This window comes from Tursiops truncatus, chromosome 12 (assembly GCF_011762595.2).
Source record: "Tursiops truncatus isolate mTurTru1 chromosome 12, mTurTru1.mat.Y, whole genome shotgun sequence".
NCBI classification, from domain to species: Eukaryota; Metazoa; Chordata; class Mammalia; order Artiodactyla; family Delphinidae; genus Tursiops; species Tursiops truncatus.
This window is the reverse complement of record NC_047045.1, coordinates 10,243,900-10,268,850: the sequence shown is the minus strand read 5'-3', so window position 1 is coordinate 10,268,850 and position 24,951 is coordinate 10,243,900. Positions and strand designations below refer to the sequence as shown.

General features: G+C 44.6%; 1 protein-coding gene across 2 annotated transcripts in view; it reads right to left on the bottom strand.

Moving 5' to 3' along the window:
- The window catches only part of KCNQ5 (potassium voltage-gated channel subfamily Q member 5), a 581,715-nt gene that overhangs the window by 82,046 nt on the left and 474,718 nt on the right, over window positions 1–24,951 (bottom strand). Inside the window, exons 6-8 of one of the 2 annotated variants that reach the window (XM_019929283.3) lie at window positions 15,305–15,415; window positions 9,508–9,603; window positions 16–110 (exon numbers count right to left, since the gene is read on the bottom strand). In XM_019929283.3, the coding sequence (XP_019784842.1) occupies window positions 16–110; window positions 9,508–9,603; window positions 15,305–15,415 (302 nt within the window). The remainder of the gene's footprint in view (window positions 1–15; window positions 111–9,507; window positions 9,604–15,304; window positions 15,416–24,951) is intronic. The other variant, XM_033867446.2, reaches the window with a different exon arrangement.

The following is a 24,951-nucleotide window of genomic DNA, read 5'->3' as shown; positions in this document are numbered from 1 at the left end:
CGCACTGACACCTACTTGGTGGGGCTGCAGGTGTGCAAGGCCTTCAGGTGCGGCTTCCAGGTTGCAATGGAGACAGATTTCTCGTCGGCTGCATAACTACGCCAAACACACTGCACGCGGCATACGCGGGGACATAAGAAAGAAAAACAAAGAGAGGAGGAGAGAGAATGCAATGAAAAGGGAGATTAGTAAATTAATACAGATTAAGCATCTTTTCCTTGCCATGTTCAGCCCTGATAAATGTCCGAAGGGTGAAGAGGCTTGGGTGTTTTCGCCTGGCTGTGAAATACGCTCCACCACATCCATAGAACTGCTTTTCAAAATAACTCACAGCAGAAGCAGAAGTACCACAAAGCATAACACAGAGGAGTTCTGGGATTGGTTAGGGAGAGACGTCGGAGGTGAGCTACCCGAGTGGGACTGACTGTGCATCCCGGGAGCCACTGCGTGCCCTTAATCACCACTTGTAAGATAGAGGCAAAGGACCCTGGAAATCCATAAGGCAACTAGTGAATTAGCTAGTAAACTGATGACCACCAGGGCATGTTAATGATGTAGTGAAATCCCCTGCGGTTGAACCATGTGGTACTTCTAAGGCTAACCGTGACGGTGGAGATAAGAGGCAGGCCTAAAACAAGGTGGGGAAACGTATTCTCAGGAATATGATCCGAAAGCACGTAAGAATTTAATGCTGGGGTCTAAGGACACGTTTGTAGCTCTTGGATGTGAAACACAAGCTCTGTGTATGTCATATAATTATACCTGATATATATATAACACAAAGTGTTTTCATGTAATCCCCACAGTGTGGATGAAGACCCTTATGACCCTTATTGTGTAGAAGAGAAACTAAAGGCTCAGATACATTAGGAGGTTAACACAAGGCTGGCAGAGGTGAGACCCCGCCTCAGGTTGCCTGGCTCTTGGTCTTAGAATCCCTCCACGGTCCTTTGCTGGGTGACCGTTGTTGGAGCAGCGTCCCTCTCAACTGTCCATTTCAGAGGTTGCCTGAACTTACTTTCCATAGAGATTTTGGTGAATCTCTTCCTTTGCAATAGGTCTGCAAACATCTCTAGTGACCAAGTGTTTACGCCACTCTCCTGAGAGGAACATTTTTACTATAATTCATAAATCAAAACATTCTATTTTGTGTGATTAATTCATATAAACAGGTCATGCCCCTGCTGTCTTACCATCATTCATGATTTTGAAACCTACAATGAAGAAAACAGTGACCTAACAATATTCCTTTCCCTGACAATACATTGAATACGCGTGTGCAGAAAAAAGAGTTAAAAATTGACATAACTAATTTGGAAAACTTTGGCTGTATCTATTAGAGCTGAAGTATATATACCCTATGATACAGCTACACACTCCTGCATGTATACTCAACAAATATGCTTACACAAGCTCATCAAAAGATGTGTACTATAATGTTCAAAACAGCACTATTCTGTTTTTAAAATCTTAATATGAATTTTCTTATTTGTTTACTTACTGAAGTATAGTTGGTGTACAATATAAGTTACAGGTATACAATAAAGTCACAATTTTTAAAGGTTATACTCCATTTATAGTTATATTGGCTGTAATCCCCATGTTGTACAATATATTTTTGTAGCTTATTTATTTTATACATAATAGTTTGCACCTCTTAATCCCCAACCCCTACCTTGCCCCTTCCTCTTCCCTCTCCCCACTGGTAACCACTAAGTTGTTCTCTCCATGCTGTGAGTCTAAACAGCACTACCCTTTTTTTTTTTTTTTTTTTAAATATTGGAGTATAGTTGATTTACAATGTTGTGTTAGTTTCAGGTGTACAGCAAAGTGATTCCGTTATACATATACATATATCTATTCTTTTTCAGATTCTTTTCCCTTATAGACAATTACAGAGTATTGAGTAGAGTTCCCTGTGCTATACAGTAGGTCCTTGTTGGTTATTTTTTATATAGTAGTGTGTACATGTTAATACCAGACTCCTAATTTATCCCTGCCCCGTACCTTTCCCTTTGGTAACCATAGGTTTGTTTTCTGTGTCTAAACAGCAGTACTCCTAATAAACCAAAGCTGGAAATGCTCAAGCAGCCGTCCGCAGGCCCATACATGGGTGAGCTGTGGACTGCTAGCACAGTGGATCAGCACACGGGAACAGTCCACTGTAACTACACCCAACAGTGTGGACGAGCTTTACACGAATACTGCTGCGTGAGAGGGACAAGACACAAAAGAGTGCCTGTGGTGTGACGCCACTTCCATAAAGGACAAAAGCAGGGAAACCAATCCCCGCAGTTAGAAGGCAGCGGGGCGGCTCCCCCAGGGGCAGAGGTGGAGCGAGGGTGCATGGGGTGCTGACCACCGGCTGCTGGTGACAACGGCAGCGCAGTTTTCTAGGGTCTGTGCTGCATTCCCTACGCACCTTATACTTCAATAAGATGTTCAAGAAGTGATATAAAAAACTAGGAAGATATATGGTAGGACCTGAGGGTTTTTATATTATTAAGGAAGGTTTAAATAATTGAAGCCAGCTTCCTTGCCTGGAGCCTTCATCACACGGCTCACGTTGGCTGAACCTACAAATCCCTCAGAACGTACGCTAAGCATCTTGGCGTCTTACAGAGAACAAAGCAGTTGTCATCGTATCATCCTGAAATGTTAGTTTTGGCAAGTGCTGTGCACTCACAATCTACAGAGTGATTCAGAGTAATCAATAAAGACACATGGGTTTATTATCGCAGCTTCTTCTGTAGTGAAGGCCAGAGCCCCGCCAGTGCTGCTTTAATTAAACAACTTTAATAGAAGGCATCAGATATATGTGGACTTGGGTACTGTGGAGGCAGGACTCACGTAGAAGTGAGAAGCACACAGCAGGCCTGGGCATTATTAGATATCAGTGGAAAAAAATCCCAAACAACAATACGACAAAAAATGGGACCAAGACATTACCTGCCAAAGTTATAAAGAACGGGGGGCAGAAGTGGCCACACTTAGAAAATTGAAAATTTTCTTAACAATGAGATCTGGCTTCTTGCTCTTTTTCTATCACATTGATCTCAACAGCTAAGCTCTTATTCCCTTCATTAGGAGCAGAGGGCAAGTGACATCTCCCTCGGGGCTGATACCAGTCCACAGTCGAGTGGCAGTGGAGCAGGTACCTATTATTCTCACCCTCTAATCACTCTGTCCTGGCCTCAGCTCTCCCTCAGCTTCTGGAAGCTGAACCCAAGGCCACAACCATGTGATTGAGGAGCCGACGTTCCTCTACTTGAAGCTAAAATCACACAGTGGTTGGCGAGAGAAAGTGCCCAGAGGGATTTCATTTACATGGCACACACACTCCCAAGGAAAAGTCACCAAAAAGCAACAGGAAAGCCAAATTCACCACTTACTCTGCGACCCTGGTGCTCAAGGTAGCCGAACAAGTTCACACTTTGGTCTAGAGCTATAAGCACAATGTCGGTATAGTTACGTCTCAGGGGGTATTTAGTCTGCATCGTCTGCAGCGTTACAGCTATGGTGCATTTGACCCTTTCTGGAAACCTTAATTCCAGCTGAGCATCCAAAGGTAGAACCAACATGGAATGATGTTTTTCAAGGTACAGAATTTAAGAAGCCGGAGAATGAAAAGGTTTAGGGTGAAAACCAGTAATATCGCTTTCCCCACTTTACTTCTCACTCATTTTTGTTCCTCAGTGGCAACCCCTTCAACTTTTATAGCTTCTGTTTCTAATTTTAAGAATCCTTATTTTTAAGGATTGTTCTCATATTTCTTTGGGGTTTTTCATTTTCTTACCATGGAAGATAGTGACATAGCCATGTACACATCTTCCCCGATCTCATCCTACCAACAGTTTTTAGTAAATTTTAGTTAACTTTTAGTTAAGTGTTTAGTTAGTGAACACTACTGAGTGTTTGCATTACTTTGACCCCATAACTACTGTTCCCAGCTCAGCAATGTGATGTACCACTGACTACCTTTTTCTTTCCCGTGTAATTTATTTTGGTTTTTCTTGGAGCTAGTATTGCCCTGTTTTAATGTCTTGATTTGCCTTTATGTACCTAGGAGGAAAACATGCCTGAACTCTCCAACAGAACTCTAAAATCCCACTTGTCAGATACATCACGAAAGCTGTGTCTCCTTGCCGCCCTCCCTCCGGCTCTCTGCTCTCCGGCCTGCATCTCTGGCCCTGGGACTGCCCCTGAGCAACAGCCTGGAGGTCCCCTCACTCCTCCTTGGGTGGGATCTCTTGTTCCCGGGACACCACGTCTCCTTCCTTTCTGGGTTCATCTCTTTGTTTTGGAGGATTAATTCTACCCAAGTAGCTTCTCCTGTTTTTCTTTTTCTTTTCCTTTTTTTCCATTTCAGCTTTATTGAGGTATAACTGACCTATATACAGTTGTGAGATCTTCTAAGCTTACATCATGGTGATTTAATATATGTACACATTATGAAAGGGTTCCCCCCATCTAGGTAATTAACACATCCATCACCTCACGTATTTATTTGCTTGTTTGTTTTTTGGTGTGAGAACATTTTGCTTGTTTGTTTTGGGTTTTTTTTTGAAATGCATTGTTAAAGACTTTTTCTTTTATTGCTATATTGGAGTATAGTTGATTAACAATGTTGTGATAGTGTCAGGTGTACAGCAAAGTGATTCCGTTATACACATACATGTACCTATTCTTGGTGTGAGCACATTTAAGTTCTACAGTCTTAGCAGATTTCAATTATACAACACTCTTATCAACTATAGTCACCACGTTTCACATTACAGCCTCAGAGCGTATTCATCTCATAGTGAAAGTTTGTACCCTTTTACCCTATTTCCCCCACCTTCCAGCTCCTGGCAACCACTTTTTGCTTCTGTTTCTAGGAGGTTGACTTAAAAAATTTTTTTAGATTCTACATTAAGTGAGACCATGCAATAGTTGTCTGTCTCTGTCTGGTTCTCTCACTCTGCATAATAACAAAGTCCATCCGTGTGTTGCAAATAGCAACTTTTTCTTTCTCATGGTTGAATAATATTCCACTGTGTATATATACTGCAAAGGAAAACAGCATGGAGGCTCCTCAGAAAATTACAAATAGAACAGCCATATAATCCAGCAGTCCCACTTCTGCGTATATATCCAAAGGAAATGAAAACAAGATATCTGCACCCCCCATGGCCACTGCAGCATGATTCACAACAGCCAAGATACGGAAGCAACCCAAGTGTCCATCGGTAGATGCATTGATAAAGAAGATGTGATATTAGCTTCCTGAGTATGGGGAAATGGTAGGTAAGTTTTGAGGTTTTGCATATCTGAAAGAGTCTTCATGTTACTCCCATACGCCATGAATAATTTGGCTGAATATAGAATTCTAGGTTGGAGATAATTTTCCTCCATAATTTTGAAAGTATTGTGCCACTGTCTTCTTCTAATTTTAAGGTTACTAATGAGAAATCCATGCAATCCAGATTCTGGACCCTTTGGGTATGTTCTGCTCAGAAAGCATTTAGGATCCCTTCTTTCAGGAGTTCTCATATTTCACAAGGGCGTCCTCAGCGTGAAGCTTTTTGTTCACAGTGCTGGGTCCTTGGGGGGCCTTTTACTGTGGCCCCTCCTGCCCTTCATTTTTGGGGAACCGGAATATAATACTTATTTGATAAAATTCCACACTTAGTTTCCCTGTATTCTTTCTGAGGTACTTCTGTTGGCTGAATATTTGATCTCCTGGAAGTGTCATCCAACTTTCCTACTGTTTTATGTTTTATTTTCCATCTCTGCCTTTTTATTCTATTTTGGGGGAGATTTTCACAGTTTTATCTCCTTTTCTGTTTTCTTCTTTTTCTGCTCTCATGTTTTCCACATCTAGGAATTTTTTTTTTCTGAATCTGTCCTTATTCATGATTAAAGCATTACTACAAAGGCTGTATAAGCTCTGTATACGTGGCTTGAGTTTATTTTAGTGGCCTCACTTTGGAAGGCTCAGTTCTTTCACCAGAGGAAGCCGAAGTTTCAATACATAATTTGTTTTTTTTTTTTTTTTTTTTTTGCGGTATGCGGGCCTCTCACTGTTGTGGCCTCTCGCGTCGCGGAGCACAGGCTCCGGACACACAGGCTCAGCGGCCACGGCTCACGGGCCCAGCCGCTCCACGGCATGTGGGATCTTCCCAGACCAGGACACAAACCCGTGACCCCTGCATCGGCAGGCGGACTCTCAACCACTGCGCCACCAGAGAAGCCCCATAATTTGTTTTTCTTTTGGGCCAACTGATTTCCCCAGAGCAGCATCTTCTACTCTCTTCCCTCAGGAAAATAAGCCCACCTGTCAGCATTCATTTCACACACTTGTACTTAATTCCCGTTTCTGTTTCCAAAAAAGCACCCTGGCTCCACCCTGAACTGGACCAGCCTCTCTAGAAGGAAACCGCTCACACAGAACTTCTGAAGGAGCTTGAAATGCTAATCCCCAGGCTTCAGTGATGTATATATGAGGCTTCGAGTGCTGGATTCAGATTCCGACACCAGGGACCTGAGTCCTACCTCTTGCCAAGTCCCTAGGCTTGTCCTAGGGATCAAGGGACATAATGTAGCAGAAACACTCTGCACACTTGTGAATAGAAGCACTTCGCAAGTCTTAGGCATTATTAATAAAAGTGGTGACACTGGGGCACGTATCCACAACGTTACTGAGGGCTGCTTTCTTTTTCTAGACTGCTCCGCTTGAAAGGAAAAGTTAATGTAAATGAATCATGCAAAGATGTTGACACAACTGAGTTTACTGCAAGCTGCTGGGGTTTCAAACTTTTCCCTAAAACCCTGAAATGCTGGTTAATTTAGCTGTCTCACCGACTGAACGACAAAGCAATCTGGGCATCTCCAGCGCCCTTTACAAAGACAGCGGCTCTGGCTCCAAACAAACGAGACTGGTCTTGGTCTTGATGCTTTGTGTGATCAGCAAACCAAGGCAGTTTTATTGGGTAAGAAAATGCATGGATCAGCAAATGAGGCTTGTTGTTTAATCTAAAGCATCCTTGAAATAAACATCTATAATCTAAAGCTTAAAGTCCTGACTTCTGGCTATGGGTTACAGCAAGGAAAAACAATGAATACATTTAATAATTATATCATTATTCTTATGTCTAATAAGTTGCATTTGGACAGAGGAACAATCACTTTTTAAATTGGTAATTAATGAAACTATGATTAGATTTAAAGGTATTCTTGAACGTTTCAAGCCTTTCATTTTATATTCTTTTTTGTTCAGAACAACACATAAGTTAGAGTTTTAAGTAAAAAAAAAAAATAATGATTTCACTCCACAGTTACCTACCTTGGTACAAGTTCAATTATTGATCACAATATATATTACATAACTCAGTTCTATAAAATAAAAATCTAGATCTTTAAGTAAACTTTACAATCAGCTTCTTCACTTTTTACGGCTCAGGAAGGCCTTGCCTTGCTTTGGCTGTTGGCCAAAGGCTGTTGGTATAAATGCCTCTGGTCCAAAGACTGCCTGGAGGAATGGTAATCTGTTTTCACATTCAATTGGAAATTTTTTTTTTTTTGGCACAATTTGGTACTTAATAATGATGAGATAGATCAGAAAGTTCCTCCTATTATTCTCTGTATCTGTCCTGTGCAGTAGGATAGCCAGTAGCCGTGTATAGCTACTGAACACCTGAGACGTGGCTGGTGCCTCCCAGGAACTGAATACCTAAAGGTAAACAGCCACCTGCAGCTCTTGGCAACTGTTCTGGGCAGCAGAGCTGGAAGCTCTGTGTCATCACAAGGGATCCACGCCTCAGAAATTCCTCAAAGGGCTCACTTTCCAACAGGATGGCCGATGGTCTAAGATTTTTTTGATGCAGTCCCCTTTTATACCCAGAAATATCAAGGATCTGTACACAGAAGTGGCTGTACTTTGAGTACATGCTGATTGAGAAAACATACAGTACAAAAAGCTAGCAAACAATTTTGCGAGGATATTAAATAAGTTTGAACTTTATCCATGCCAACAGCACGGTCACGCTCCTGAGAGCAGGCAGCCTAGGTATGTGTAAGGTGTACCACTGGTTCCCTGTGTGGACAGACAGGGCTTGCTGCCCGAATGCATGCAAGGAACCCAGGGAGTAGCTCTGCATTCACAGGCTGGAAAGCATTCTTCCAGAACTGAAAGATGAATACGTTAAAGAGCAACTGAAAGATAAAAACAGAAGTGTGGGGACACCTCATAAGCAGTTAAGAAGCGCCAAAGGGTGGAGGCTCTCTGTTGGGGCATTTTGTGTGCACCCCGGCGTGCGTGACGTCCCTGTCATGGCCCTGTCATTCGGCCTCAGATCTTAAACTCCTACGACTCAGGGATCTTTCCTTCAGGAAAACAAAGTTTACTTTATCTTTGGCGCCCCTTTAAAACCCGGAAATTTTAAAACAAGAGCCTCTCAGTGGTGTGCATTACACGTGATGCGCAATGGTCAGGAGTCACAGAACAGTTTGCTCTAAACACTAACACCCTCATTTAGTCACAGATACAAAGGGGTCTCCTTCCCGATGTAGCCCCTCCCCGCCTCCCCCCAACCTGTGGCCACAGGCAGAGGCTGCGGAGTCTTGTGTCGTGGTTGCTGCCCTCCACCCCCGACTGGAACCTGCAAGGTGCGTGGGAACAACGGGCCTGCTACTGTAGCAGGAACCTCAGTCACCGCCCTGAGCCCTCTGGTTCTGCAGGTCTGGGGCATCCGCTGCCTGGCATGGAGGGATGTTACATAATCATCTTGTCTATAATTAAATACGAACTCACAGCATGGATCTAGAGGAAAACATATTTTGTGATTCTAGGGTGGCTCTACCCCCAAAAGGTATGGATGACAGAAGGAGAAGCGTTCCTTTTACTGCTGAAGCAAATCCTGAGTTACTGAAACAAAGATTAAATGCTGAACAACCTATGTATTATGAGTTAGCTTCAAACAATATGCTTACTACTTCATATGCTCAAACATCGATATATTCCATAATTCCAGCTCTTAAAATAAGAATTTCCAGTTATTGCTCTAGGTGGCATTAAAAGTGATTCCACGAGTACTAAACCCTGACATTCTAAACAAATACGTTGTTCCTCAGAACGGCGGCACACATCGGGCAGCAGACGGTAACTGCAAGGCAGGCACCGATACTGTGTTCTGCTCCATCACTGAATGAGCAATGATCTTTCACCAAGTAATGCATGACACGTACTAGGTCATCCCAGGAGCGACGCGACTGCTGACCCCGGCATGGCTCTGCTGCTGCCGTTAGTTAATCCAAACAAAGTGTGGACCACTGGCTGAAAATACATAGTATTTTTTTCTGTTTGGGAGTGGGGAGCACTTGACCAAAGACTGTACATTAAGTTCCAGCTTCGCTTTTAAAAACAAAACCAAAGAGCAGCTCCCCTAAGCAAGGGCACAGAGGGACCAGCCCACGACCCGGCACCTGCAGAAACAGGTGTTGCCGTCTTCCCGGTACACTGACGTTTACCTGGATGAGGCTGGCAGCTGGGTTCCTTCTTTTCTCAAAGTGCTTCTGGCGGTGCTGTTCTTGTACTTTTAATGCAAAACCTGAGCCAAGAATGCCCTGCAACAAAATACGGAAATAGCGCTGAAAACTTCTTTCCCCCAAACACCATTAAATAATACAAGTATTTAAAAAAACCCTCTAAGAAGAGTCTGTGAAAAGGCGAACAGTAGGCAACCTGTCCCTAAACTCATTAAAACAAACACGATTTCCTCTACTATAACACATCGGCCAACGGCAAGCCTCTGGGCAGGAAGCAGAAGGACGTCTGCCCTTCCAGATGTCACCAGGCCCTACGGTCTCTCACGGGGTAAGAGGAGTCACCACAATTCCAAATAAAAATCACTATTTTAAAAAATGTTTTTGCGTGGCCTTCTCTGTGGCATTTCTTTACGCCTAAGTCAGAGAGAATGGTCCTATCCAGTGGTGGACAGAGGGGGATTAGAACTTGGGGCTGTTACTGTCTCGCGGATGTGGACATGGGAGCTTTCCTAGTACTTTGACAACACTACCTGATTTTATACTTTCCATTCACGAAATGGTGGGGGAGGGAGTGTTCGAGGTTAATCCTCAGCGATGCTGTAATTCTACACCTACCAAAGGAAAGTAACAGTGGGGAAGGACAGCTGTCCAGATGAGACACACACTCAGTTTTGGAGACGTCGAAGGTTTGCCATTTTGCGTGCCTGTCCAGTAAAGACAAGAGCACAGGTCGATGCAAAGCACCTTCTTGTCTACCTGAGTCTTAACGGCACACTCTGAGCCTGGCTTGCCTTCCTGGCTCTGGCTCACCTGTCAGATCTGGGGGTTGGTAGGTGAGCAGTCCCTTCTGGGTTTATGCTAGCTTTTGCTGGTTTGCTTCCTTCTGCTGTCTCCATCTGCCGAAATATGGCCCCTCTTTTCAGTTTGCTTTGGTCTAAATTTGTGGAATCAAGATGCTTCGCCTCACCCTTGAGTTGAGGCTGGCTTTGGAGTTTGCTCAGTTCAGTCTCTGGGCTTTGTCTCTAAGCCTCCACTTTATTGGTGTGGGACGCGGAGCCCCTCTGCTTTCAAGTCTGGGATTTTAGTTGCTAGCTATAAATTATTAGCTTCTTATTAAACTTCAAGGAGTCTAACCCTTAGGTTACATACAGCCGGGCATTTTATAAGCTCTAAGTCAGTATTTGCCACAGGGAAGGATCGCCTATTTTCCTTTTCTTCACATGTTTGAAGTCACTCAAAGATAGTACAGGCTAGTCCTTGAGAGGTGTTAGGTCTCAGTGGATGAAAACTTGGCGAGGACATTTTGGGGCTCTAGGTAACCTTTAACCTTCCTTCTCATCCTGCGATTCCACAATTCTGAGTACCTCTGTGACAATGACCAGATAATAAATAACACAATTCTGTTTAAAATGCAGTTACACGACGACAGTCTTGTTATTAATGAGCAGTGACTGACTCCCCCATCGGTCAGGATGAGGGGCTGCGCTGTGAGATGAGGGATGGCGTCTGAGGTCTGTTCCATCTCACTCCCTTAGTGACTGTGCTGTGCAGCCTGAGGTCCTCACCTCATCCAGGCTGTGACTGAACATACCAAGCTCTACGAAAACCTGGTCTATAGGATCTTATTTGTAGATTTAGACAACATCTCCCTCCATTCAGAGGTTATAAAAATGGCCTTCTGTTTGCAAATCCAAATCAACTCTTAGTTACATATAACTCCCAAATTTCTTGCTGCTCCTTAACAGCATTAAGGAAAAGTTTAAGTATTTTCCTTTTAATGTCATTTTTCATGAAGTTTAAACATGCAAGAGACTATGAAACAGCAGAATTTATAGCATATATTTATATTATGTATATTATGTATTCATATTATATGCATAGATGTGTATAATCCACTCACAGGAAGCATAATTTAGATTTTGTAGGCATTGAATTAGCAGCAATAGCTACCATTTTTGAGCATTCATTATGTAAATATGAAGTTCAGAGTTAGATCCCTTTTGGAAAATGAAGACAGGCCAGGCCCTACATAGCACAGACTTAGCACCTGCCAAACAAACTAAAATGTGGTGAAAATCACGTTGGCAGTGCTTAGAAACATTCGCTAGTAGATGGCAAATGTCGGCTGCATGTCTCCTGAGCCAGACTGTCCATTACAGCAGTCACTGCACTAGCTCTGCTCGTCGTCTTCTTACGGCTGCTGTCTAATCCTGCCCCACCTCCCTCCGTTCCCAGCTCGGAAACAGAAACACAAGGCTGGTAAAATAAAGCCTGTTATGTTATGTATAAATATATCCTGTAAGTTATGTAAGTACATACATGTAAATATAACTTATGTGCTATTCCTTCCAGTATCCATACTGATAGATACAAAGTCTCAGAAATTGATTTTTGTCTTAATTCATTTCCTAAGATCAGATAACTTAAATTTTGAGGTTTTAAGTTTTAGAAGTGCTACATAAACACCAAATAAAAAGGAAACACGTATTGATCAGTATTTAAAATATTTATCCCTTGTTTAATTGTAGTTAAAACATACTCCCTTCCAGATTAGAAGAGCCTATCTGTACCCTCCAGTCCTGCACTTGGTGAACAGGCTAGACAGAAAGATCCTCTCAGCAGGAGGTAAGGGGCTTCCGCAGGTGGAGAAAGGCCTGCCCCGCAGGGCGAGGTTGGGCAGGGGTCTCAGGGAAGGGGACCCCTGGTGGAGTTGCTGGTCTGTGTGACTCTGTGATGTGTGCGAGAGTCCTTCTGCTTTGAGGAAAAGATGGGGAAAGGAGCTTCTCTTTCTTGGTCCTCGGTTTCCTGGGTAGAAGGACCTCAAACAGGGATGGGCCACAATCCACCTCTGACTTTTCTTAGCAAAATGCCAACATGTTCTCCTAATTTCAATCTGACACCCCTGCCAGCCCGCGGGTGCACAAGACATAACGGCATTTCCAGCCACCTTGTTTTATTTAAAAGTATGCGGGAGCCACTGAGTCTTTCATTCAAGTAAGAACTCAGTACCTAACATGAGGCTGCAGTAAAAAGATCCATGGTGAAGTCTACTTTGCTTGGCACTGTTAGGGCATGTTCTATGCAAGCAAGATGTTCAGATCTCCAACATGTATTAATTTAATTTGCATATAAAACTGTAATCACTTTATTGGGAAACCTTTACAAGAATGGCCACTTAGTCTCTGACCCTTAACCTAAGAGCCACACAGCTGAACCTCCTGTGATGGTCCATGGTCTCAGGATGGAGTCAGGGGGTCTCACTGAGGTGGGCTGACCTTCAGGCCAAGTGGCCCAGGTCTTTTCACCTTTGAACACTTATGTCTGCTCACTTCTTACCCTTTTGTTTTCCCTCTCTTGCTGTTACCTCTTCCTGGTCTAATGTGTGTTCTATCACCGTACTTCTACATTGCTGTCTATAATCCTCAGAGGTGTGAAAGCACAGAGCTCAGTTTACCAGACTTTTCTCTAAATTAAGCAAAGGTTATGAACGAGCCTCGAGGCTCTCCTGGGAGGATGGCACATACAGGGGTGCCCATGGGAACAGCCCAGAGCAGGGAACAGCCCAGAAGGGGGCCTCCTTCCCTGCCTGTAGTTCTTCGAGGGATCACACGGGTTGTTATACGTGTGGCCTCAGGATAAGTATAAACACAACAGAGGCAGATCTTTTGTGCCATTATTTTGGGAAAAGAGCGCAAGACTACATTTTACTGTTTCTAAAGGTATTCTCCTGTAGGGAATCTGGTTATTGAGTGGGTCTCTGCCCACTGAATTGCTGGGCAGAGAATTGAATTCTGGTCTGAATTGCTGAGGTTGCCAGATTCCGCTGACTCTGGACAAGTGAGGCGCTTTTTGGACTCTGCTACATTTTGTCACAGCAGGAAACACACACATCATGAAAATTTTCTTTGTGACAAGCACCTGACTTACGTCATTGGTCTTAACAGATTTTCTCTGGGTGTGATAATTTTTCCTACCTGATACTGATAAAGAAATGTACTCAGGGTTTCTCTTACGGGCTGACTTGTGTCCAAAATTCACAGGCTGTAGTCCTAATCACCAGGACCTCAGATGTAACCTTATTTGGAGAAAAGGTCTTTACGAAGGTGATCAAGTTACAGTGAGCTCATTAGGGTGGGCCCTAACCTAGTATGTCTGGTGTCCTTTTTATAAAATTAATTAATTAATTAGTTTATTTTTGGCTGCGTTGGGTCTTCCTTGCTGCACGTGGGCTTTCTCTAGTTGGCGGCGAGGGGGGGCTACTCCTCCTTGCGGTGTGCGGGCTTCTCATTGCGGTGGCTTCTCTTGTTGTGGAGCACGGGCTCTAGGCTTCAGTGGTTGTGACACGTGGGCTCAGTAGTTGTGGCGCATGGGCTTAGTTGCCCCGCAGCATGTGGGATCTTCCCGGACCAGGGCTCGAACCTGTGTTCCCTGCACTGGCAGGCGGATTCTTAACTCCTGAGCCACCAGGGGAGCCCCCCTGGTGTCCTTTTAAGAGGAAACCTGGACACAAACATGGGCAGAGGGAAGACGATGTGAAGACACAGTGCTCAGACGGCCGTCTACGAGCCCTGGAAGAGGCCTGGCCACATCCTCCCTTGCAGCCCTCAGGAAGAACCGGCCCTGCCAGCTCCGTGATCCTGGACTTCCAGCCTCCAGAACTACAAGACAATGAAGTTCTGTTGTTTAAGTCAAGCCAACCAGTCCGTGATGCCTTGTTACAGCAGCCCTAGCAAACCAACACAGTCACATGTGGGCAGCACATGACAAACCCGGTTTCAAAGTGGGGTCTGATGCCCGTGCTCTCGCGTGGTCTCTTGGGACCCTTCTCTGACCTTGGTTGGTCCGGGGTGCAACCAGCTGGTCAGTCTGGAGCTGAGCTCTGGCCACGGGAAGGACAAGAGGTCCCAGGCAGAGGGGGAGCCCCGGCAGCTACAGGCTGTGGTGCTGAAGGCCCCACCCCCTTGGCTCCTGTGAGGGCTGCCCCGGGGCCTCTGCAGCAGAGGCTGTGACATGAGCCAGCCTGTGTCTCGGGCAAGACTGAGGCTGCTGTTCCCTAAGTGGGACAGCGGCCATGGCTCTCACAGTCCTGCTTCCTGGCTCCTCTCCAACAAGGGGAAGCCAAAAGCGAGCTCTTGGGGAGGGGGGCAAGTGGTAGTACTCTGACCAAGTGCCTTTGAAGACACAAGAGGATAAAACAATCAGAAAGGAAGGCTTCATCCAGTATGGAGAAAATAATCAGAAGCTTAAGAGAAGGGAAGTGTGTTCTTCATTCTGATAGGAAACTGGTTGTTAGCAAAAATCAATGATGGCACAAGGAATAAATCATCTGACACATTAATAAAAACCCTTTAAATTCGTACGCTTTTCACTCAAGTAGACCTGAGAGGTAGCTACTCCACGTGGGCACGTGCATCTCTTCAGGAGTGCACGCCTTATGCACCTAATGGGAGCCGTCAGTTTAAGAGGAGGATATCTTTAAATCTTTACACATAGTTTCAATGTACTAGTAGCCTGTTGACTGAGAGGTGGTGTTGCCTGAATTATCATTTGGTCCTAAAGCCTCAGCTGGTGTAAGACTCTCGGGTTAAGCGACTCCGAGGGAAGACTGTATTTTGTAAATTATCCAACTAGATACATATAGAAAAGTCAACATTACATCAGAAAAATGATATTAGTAAACGATAGAGCTATGTTCTAGGGCATACGGTTTTGTGAAAGCTCGTGCTAATAAACCTCCAAGATCCAACTGAAAGTGCTTAAGTTTTGCAAAGATACTCACAGCAGGAAGTGCAAAGAAAGAAATGCCCAGGAGTGCAAAGCCCGCAGAGAGCAGCCTTCCCAGCCAGGTCAGGGGGGTTTTGTCTCCATAGCCGATTGTGGTCAATGTTATCTAAAAACAAAATAAATAGGACGTGCAGCTTAAGTACTTGAGAGGAAAGTCAGGACCCATGAACAGGAGGCAAAGCAACGTTTCCACTGATCATCATTCAACCAGTCTGGTTGGTGCATTTTATTACTGTGCTTTAATTTTCCATGACGCATAACAGAACTTCTCGTTGTTTAAGGAAGGGAATAGCCTACATACTTGTTCCTCCCTTATAACACAGTTTTCCATCTTTTCTAAGTGCATTCAAAGAAAGGCTATATTATATAGTAAGTGGATAACCATCAATGATACAGAAACGACAGCACTATGGATTTGGGACTGGATCAGTACACAAAACAATAGTTTATGTTAATTCAGGCTGTCCATTTATTTCTTTGGCGGGCATTTCCTGAAGGTCTGGTGTGTGCAAGGTATGTGTTTTGATTTGTAGTGGAACAAAAATGAGAGGTACATAGTTCCTGTCCTGAGATATTTATGGCATAAGAGGGGAGATATGTCACACACTAATCATTAAAACGCAAAATAGGGCAAGACAGGTATTATGATGAATGCACAAAATAATTTGCTGCTCAAATTCGAAGAAGAGATTATTACCAGCTTGGGGGTATTGAAGCAGCTTTGTTGGGAAGATGTCATCATACCCAGGCTTTGAAGGAGGGGTCATATTTTGAGAGGCAGAAATGATAGAGTGATCTAGGGAGGGGAAACAGGTGACCAGCTGCACAGCAGTGAAATAAACAGCGTGGGTTCTGGAACGTGTGTTCAGTTGGGCCGGAGCACGGTGGGTCTGAAGAGGAGGCTAACCAGCTATGCTGAAGCTGGACCAGGGAGTGTCTTTGAAAAATGATCCCTGGGTCGTGTCTCCCCAATGGTCAAGTGCTCCAGGGGCTGCCCATGTGCCTTAGAACAAAACCCTGGCTCCGCTCCAGGACCGACGAGGTTCTGCCTGATCTGGCAGAATGATGGGGCAACTGAACCGGAACAGCGGGAGTGGGACAATACGGGGTGGAGAGTAAAGAGATGAGCTGAGGAAGTTCACTAGAAGCGTGTCTGAGAGGAAGGCGAAGACGAAATCTACATGACTGGAAAGTTTCAGCTGGGAAGATGATTGCCCCATAAATAGAAATATGATAATGAGAAAGAGGAGGGTTTGGAGCAAAGAAGACGAGTGGCTTTCAAATGAGGGTTTTTAAACTATCAGTATGACGCTGATCTAGAAATGTCTGAGCAACGAATTAAGAAGGAGAGCTTGAGTCTTGAGAGAGATTGAGGTTGGCATGAAATCTGGGTTTTGGAATAGGGCGCCGAGTGACTCTAAGCTCTGTGAAGAAATGAGGTTGCAAAGGGTGCAAAGGAGGGGCCAAGGGCACTTCCTCAGGAGACAGACATGTAAGGGATGGAGGGGAAAGGAAAGTCAGAGGAGAATACAGTTTTTCAAAAGTAGGAGGACTGGGAATGGGTTACAGAAATGGAAACTCAATGAAGAGAGTTTCACAGAGGACCAGGTGAGCCCTGATGCCACAGGCTCAGGGAGAACAAGGAGAATGAGGACTGAGAAAAGATGTGGACACAGAGACAGGAGTCACTGTTGATTTCTAACAGCAGCAGTTTGGGGCAGGCTGTCCTCCCCGGGCTCTAAAGGAGGGCCAATTAGTTGAGAGGCAGAAATGGTGGAAGAAGAGGCGCTCTGTGATGGAGCTCCTCCAGAAGCGCTCGGCTCAGCTGGCCACCGCTCCCTAGACCCTCTCCTCTCTCCTCGCTTCTGTGCTTCTCCCTTTTACATCTTTGGCAGCTCCTTTTACGTGGCTCCTGCTACCCCAGACCACCTCCAAATACTGGATTCTTAAGCTTTGCTTCTGGGTCTTTTTCTCTTTTAAAAATTCTGTTCTTCTCGAGACTTCCCTGGTGGTGCAGTGGTTGAGAATCCGCCTGCCGATGCAGGAGACACGGGTTCAAGCTCTGGTCCGGGAAGATCCCACCTGCTGCGGAGCAACTAAGCCTGTGCGCCGCAACTACTGAGCCTGTGCTCTGGAGCCTGCGAGCCACAACTACTGAGCCCGCGAGCCATAACTACTGAGCCCGTGTGCCACAACTACTGAAGCCCGCGTGCTGCGAGTACTGCAGCCCGTGAACCTAGAGCCCGTGCTCCGCAACGAGAAGCCACTGCAATGAGAAGCCCGCGCACCGCAACAAAGACCCAACGCAGCCAAAAATAAGTAAATGAAATAACTATATAAAAAAATAAAAATTCTATTCTTCTGTAACTTTCCTTTCCCCCTCTCCCCTCCTTTCTCTCTCTTCCCCAGTGACGTGAAACACTCTCATGGGTATAAATACCATTTTTATGCTGAACACACTGAGTTTCTACCTCCAGGCCAGACCACTCTTCTGAGGTCTGGATTCACACATCTGCAGCGGGTATTCTGTTGGGATGCTGCACAGTCATTTAAATTGAACATGTCTAGGGACTTCCCTGGTGGTCCAGCAGTTAAGACTCCACGCTTCTGCTGCAGGGGGCGCGGGTTGGATCCCTGGTCGGGGAACTAGGATCCCGCATGCTGCATGGCCAAAAAAATAAATAAAGTAAAATAAAATAAAAGCAGGTGTTGTGAATTAAAGGATGTGAAACAAATAAAAAAATAAACTGAACATGTTTAAAACGGAAATTGTATCATCCTAAACCCGCCGCTCCCTCGATGACACCCCCTCCTGGTCGAGAGCCCCACTGACCACCGTGCTGCTCAATCAGAAGCCTTGGGGCACTGCTGCCTCTCCCTCCCCACAGGTGTCTCTCTGAATACCTCAGCAGGTTCCGCTGCTTTGACCTCCCCAATCCCACTGCCTTCTCTCTGTCATCACGGCCACCACTGAAGACTGGGCTGCTAGAGCAGCCTCTTTTTTTTCTTAGACGATAATTATTCCAGTTTTATTAAGGAATGGTTGACATACATCACTGTTTAAGGTGTACGACATGACGGTGTGATTAACACGTACTGTGAAATGATGACCACAGCAGGGTTGGTGAACATCCATCATCTCATAGAGATGCAGAGAAAGAAAAGAGTGATGAGAACTTTTAGGCTTTACTCTCTGAGCTTTCCTGTATATCACATGGGAATGTCAACTACAGTCACCATGTGGTACTAACATCCCTGGTACTGGTTTATCTTATAACTAGAAGTTGGTGCCTTTCGACCACCTTCCTCCACTCCCCGCCCCTCTCGTAGCCACAAATATCATCTCTTTCCGTGGTTTTTTTTTGGTAAGCTTCCACATATAAGTGAGATCACACAGTGTCTGTCTTTGTCTGCCTTGTTTCACTTAGCGCTCAAGGTCCACGCACATGGTCACGGATGACAGGGTTTCCTCGTTTTCGTGGCTGAGTAGCACCGTTGTGTATACACCACACCTGCCTGCACACTCGTCACCGTGCACCCTGAGGCTGCTCCTGTCCTGGCTCCTGTGCATCACGAGCCGCCGTCTCTCAGTTGCTCTTTCTACTTTTGCTCTGGCCTCTCTCAGTTCCTTCTCTGCACACCTGCAAGGGCTATTATTTTCTTACTCCTCTCTAAAAACCCTGCAATGGCTATTCACCAAATTCAGAATAAATTCTAAGCTCCTAGCTACGGACCTCGTGAGCTGGTCTCTGCCCAAGTCTCCGAGGTCCCCCTGGTCCCCCCCTGCGCACTGCACTTTAACTACAGTGCCCTTTCAGCTCCTCCGATGGGCCAGGCTATCCTGCCACAGGGCCTTTGCACACTCTGCTCCCTCAGCCCCCAGTCTTCGCGGGGCTCCTTCTCATCCTTCAGGTGTTATCCAAAACACTCTGTCCTCAGAGAGGCCTCCCCTGGCCACTGTCCACAGGCGGCCTCTGGTCTCTCTCTGTCCTGCTCGTTTCCTGTCAGCACTTATCATGAGGGGTAGTGTACTACTGCTCTACTTTCCTCTGGGGAGGGGTCCTTATTTCCTCTACTAGAAGGAGGGACCGTGTCTTTACTCTTTGTTGTCTCTCTAACATCCAGCGTGATGTCTGCCTCCAGAGTAAGAGGAACTCAATAAATATTTAGTAAACAAATAAAGAATTCTTTCCAGAACATTGGCGACAGAGTGAGAAACATGGGGCCAGAACTCCTGGAAATCTCTGATGTGAGTGGGTGCTTTCTAGGATGTGCTTGTGCCTGTCTGCAGAGAGGCCGAGGCTGAGGAGGGGAGGGTGGCAGCTTTATGATGGGGGGGTACCCGAGGAGGAGGGACATAGGGTGAAGGACATGGTGGAGGGTTGGCCTTGGCCGTGTGAGAGAAGGGCAGGGCTGGAAAGCTCAGGCCAGTTCCCGTCAACAGTGAAGGACAAAGGAGGGTCACCTGTGCGGAGCAAAGGGCCTGGAACAGGAAAGGCCCAGGCTGTGAGGCTGTGAGAGGGAACTGGCAGTAGAATCCAGCAGCCAAGTGAATCAGATGCCACCAGCAGTATGGGTAGAGGATTCTCAAAGGAATTCCTTGAGATTGCAGAAGCAGCATTCCTGGCTCCATTTTATTACAGGTTCCTAATTTTAAATACGTGGGAAAGATTTTAATCTATTATACCTGTTCTGCTTAATCTTAATTAAGATTAATCTTAATTAAGATAGCTTAATCCTTTCCAGTAGTTTATTAATAATAATAAAGGGAAGGAGAAATGTCACGGTTTGGTCACAGCAATAACTTTGCACTTCTCCGTCTGCTTTCCATTCCGATCACACATCTGAGCTGTTCTCCTTGTGGCTCAGTGCTCAGAGTAGTTTTTTGTGTTTTTTTTTGTGGTACGTGGGCCTCTCACTGTTGTGGTCTCTCCCGTTGCGGAGCACAGGCTCCGGACGCACAGGCTCAGTGGCCATGGCTCACAGGCCCAGCCGCTCCTCAGCATGTAGGATCTTCCCGGACCGGGGCACGAACCCGTGTCCCCTGCATCGGCAGGTGGGCTCTCAACCACTGCGCCACCAGGGAAGCCCAGTCTCAATGTTTTTCAGGAACCTCTATACTGGTTTCCATAGTGGCTTCACCAATTTACCTTCCCACCAACAGTGCATGAAGGTTCCTAAGGGGGTCCTTTAAGGGAAGAAGATTCATGTTGACAGTTGTCAACAATCTCCTTCCCCCCTCCCCTTCCCCTTCCCTCCTCTTTGCTCTTTTTCTCGTCTTCCGAGTCTCTTTTCTTCCCTTCTCTTCTCTTTGGGCCACTTCCTGAGCATACGGTTTCAGATAGTGGGTAGTCACAGAATCTGCACAGTCAATTTTGAAATTTGGTCACCTTGAACTAGTACATCAGAAAGATTTTTGATCTCCAAACATCAGAAACTCCTGTGTTGGTGGCATCATAAAATTTGGGCTCTGCTGTGGCAGGGAGCTCAGGGCATTAGCATTCCATCCTGGTCTTCCAGGACTGTGGTCAAATATGTAGTAATAGTGGTGACTAACATCTGTCTAGTGCTTGATAAAGTACATCTACATGGCCTAATCTCATTTAATACACACAGCAACTTTGTGTTTGGGTACTATTCTTTTCTCAGTTTTACAGAGATAATAAATAATTGCTTAATATCACACCTCCACTAACAATGGGGCTGGAATCCTGGTCTCCTGACTATAATACATTTTTTTTCAATACAGCACGTGCTCAGTGCTTATGGAGAAATACTGAGCAAAAGTGTCCAGAGTCGCATGTGCGGTGACAATTTTCAAGGAACAGACATCTTAGGAAAGAGTTCCCCACAGAGACTTATAACCAGTATAGCCCATAAATGCCCTTAAGGTAGGCGTGGCACTTGGAGAGGTTATTAACCACTCGGCTGTTTTGGGGGGTAATGGCTGGGGTATGTGTGTCTCAGTTTTCACTTGGTCGTTAATAATCTTGAATGGTTAGAAGTAAAGTAAGGCTTGGATACCATCAGGTAATGCATTGGTAAGAAACACAACTTTAACTAACTGTACCAGCAGATACAGTTAATTATCCGACTCAGATAAGTCAGAAAGCAACAGCTTATAGGAGGTGGAAGAAAACATTTTGTCCCGGTGAACCTGATGGGAGGAGGGTTGATTCTCGGAAGGGTAACAGATGTTATCAATGACAAGGGTATCTTAGCTCTTTCCACAAATGTGCACCATTTCCTATTCTTAGACTTTGCAGGGGGATGAAACTCATGGCATATATTTGGGCTGTACAACCTGTTGAATGCAGAGCCTCCTATACTAATGCTTGGAGAAAGATTGTCTGGTTTTTAGCATGAATTCTGGGACTAACTCTGGCCGACATCAAATCCTCTACATGTCTGAAGGAATCATCTCAGGCACAGGTCTCAGGTGGAGGCTGTACTTTTCAGATGCTTTCTCAAGAGCAGATTTATACCATCTGCTGTTGTTTGCGTCTTTAAAAAAACCCGTAACACTGTCTTCGTCACGGGCATAGTGGTAAATAGGAAGAGGACAAGCTGGCCTTCAAGAATAGGTCATTACCAGGAAAAATTACTTCAGGAGGATGGGATCTTAAGTTGTTTCAGCCAATCAAAAGGAAGAAAATAATAACAGGAAAGAAGGAGATCATAATAAAACATAACTGCGGGAAAACCTGTTTTTAAATTACTTCAGAATAAACCTAAAGCAACTGGAAAGGAGGATAATAATAATAGGAAATAACATTAAATGGAACTCCGCCCAGCAACCAGAAGGTCCTCTTGTCCCAGAGCCGCAGCTGAGGCCTCAGCCTCTCCTCTCCCCCGGTACGTCCACTGTCATCAACGCCTCTTCAGTTGCTCCTTCAGAAGCCAGAACATCTTTTCATCGAAACCCCAGTTCCCACGCCCCTTCTGTGCTTAAGCCGTGGGTGTGCCAGGAAGGTACCGCTCTGTGCTCCTTGGCTGTAGCGGTTCTCCCACCTCACCATCCACGGCAGCTGCATCTGTGGTTGGGTACCTGCCATGCGCTTAGGACCAGCCCTTTGTATCGATTATCCCACTTACTCAGTGGGCTGAGTACTGTTGTTCGCTAGTATGGAACTGTTTTCAGGTATCAAAGTTCTCCGTGTTTTTACTGGCTCTGCTGATGGCACTACGTGTTCCTCCTGCAGCTGGTTTGGGTACAGCCCTCAGCACCTTCTTAATGGAAGGGCTTTCGTATTTAATATTTAGAATTCACTGGGACACTGGATCCACAGCCTACAAATGGCATTTTAATGTCGATACTTCGGGCATTTTTTTTTTTTTTAAGAAATGAGGATTTCCTTTTTTTTTTGTTTTTTTCACCAAAGCCTAGCACTAAGAAACACTCCAGTGCAGGATGCTTTCATTTCCCTATGTATTCTGGATACTTCCTTAGTTAGCAAAGTGTCCATTACATGCAACATGGACAATTTTATCTTTATTTCTATTTTTTTTACATCTTTATTGGAGTATAGTTGTTGGCAATGGTGTGATAGTTTCTGCTTTATAACAAGGTGAATCAGTTATACAAATACATATATCCTCATATCTCTTCCCTCTTGCGTCTCCCTCCCTCCCATCCTCCCTATCCCATGCCTCCAGGCGGTCACAAAGCACCAAGCTGATCTCCCTGTGCGATGCACCTGCTTCCCACTAGCTATCTAGTTTACATTTGGTAGTGTATTTATGTCCATGCCACTCTCTCACTTCAAACATGGACAATTTTAACTAAAAAGTAACCAGAAATAGATTTCATTAAGGTCTTCATTAACATATAATAAAAGGTACAGTCAGTATTTTAAATTTGTTTTACTTCACACTGGAGACCTAGTATGTTCTTATAAGGAATAGAACTAATAAGTTCTCTTGTTTGCTTTTTGTGGCTTCAGACGATTTCATGAATGAGTCAGTTAATATCAACAAACCCACTGTGGACCAACAAGGCCTTTTTTATTCCTAGAAGCTCAACACCTTAGAAAATTTTTACTCTTGTATTCAAGGCTAAATTTTTTTTTTCTTTAAAGAGACATAATTAGGCCATTCAAAGATCCTGTTAAGTACAGGTTAAACTTCAGTCAAATAGCACTACTGGAATGAAATCAATGAATAGACGTTGCTTTTCCCTGAAACGAACAGAGATGAACCTTTGGAAACCTGCTACATGGGTTGTTCTGGCAAAAGAAACAAGCTGGTGACTAAGTGAGAGGCGCATTCAGAGCTTCCCACACACTGTTCAACACACAGTGCAGCGATTCTGATTAGTAGGAAGGAGAAAGGAAGACGGAAGGCCAGAAGGCCAGAGAGCTGCCAGGTGGACTCACCAACAGATGCACCTCAGAGAAGGGGCTTCTGAGTGTCCCGTCACTCACGCACGTTAGAATTATCACAGAGGCGCAAAATCTAAACTTCCAATTCAAATCGCTGCTTTGAAGCCTGGGATAATCAGTTGTCTTCCCCTTGCTGGCTAGAAAAGCCTCCTGTTTGCTCAGTTTACACAGTTTATCCCACCGCGAGTCATAGATATTCATTTGTTCTCTACACATAAGAAGTGTTTTAAGAATGTCAGATGACTGCTCTCTTCTGGGTTTTCCACTTTCCTCCTTTCAAAGTGGCCATTATTGTTTGTGGGGTAGGGGAAGCAGTTGGAAACCAAATTGTTAAACCAACAGAATGCTTTGTTATCAGCGGCATAATCTTGGAGACATTTAACTCTGATAATTTAAGGGAAAAAAATCTTAATCTTCAGATGAATATATTTTTGATTTTTATTCATATTACTGCTGCTATGCAACCCACAAACATACCAAGTTCTGCTTACTACAGGCCCTGCCGAGTTATCCACGTCCTTGACAAGAGATCTAGTTCTCGCTGAGGAGCTTCTGACACATAGCAGAACAATGCAACAACTGGGAACTTAAAAATCTGTGCTCCACAAAGCAAACTGGCAAACAAACTTACCAATGTTTTAATCACAGTTTAAGAAGATGACAGATTTTTATTGTGGCGACAATCTAGCACTCAAGAATTATTGCCGATGATTTAGAAGAGAACAAATTTGTTGGACCAAAGAGACAGGGAAAGTCTTCAAACAACTATAACTGCTCTTGTATTTTCACCCTTTTGGAATGTCTTAAGGAATAGAATTTTAAAAAATGTAGTTTACACATTGCATAAAGCACTCCTTTATCCTATGACATTCTTAATAGGGTACACGTTTCATCGACTGTTTTATAGATTCTTTACACTGTAAAGACAATTTTTGCTTTGATGGAAAACTATGTGTTGTTTAGAGTACACTCTTCCAGGTTCTCAGTTCCTGCTTTTATGGGGCGGGCTCTGCACCTTTCAGGCCTTTGAGCTATTTTAGGACTACATAAGTTGTAGCAGCAATGCAAAATAATTCTTGTTTACGGACATGTAAGTACATTCTGTCTGGTGCGGGTTCCTCTGACTTTCCTCTTTCACTGTGGAAGAAGCCAGGTGTGCCTCTGTTTGCACATTCATTTGAATACTTAAAAGTTTAAATAAAATCTTGAGGACATGTTTATTTTCTACCTGTATGAGAGTTGTGATTTTACTTTTATTTGT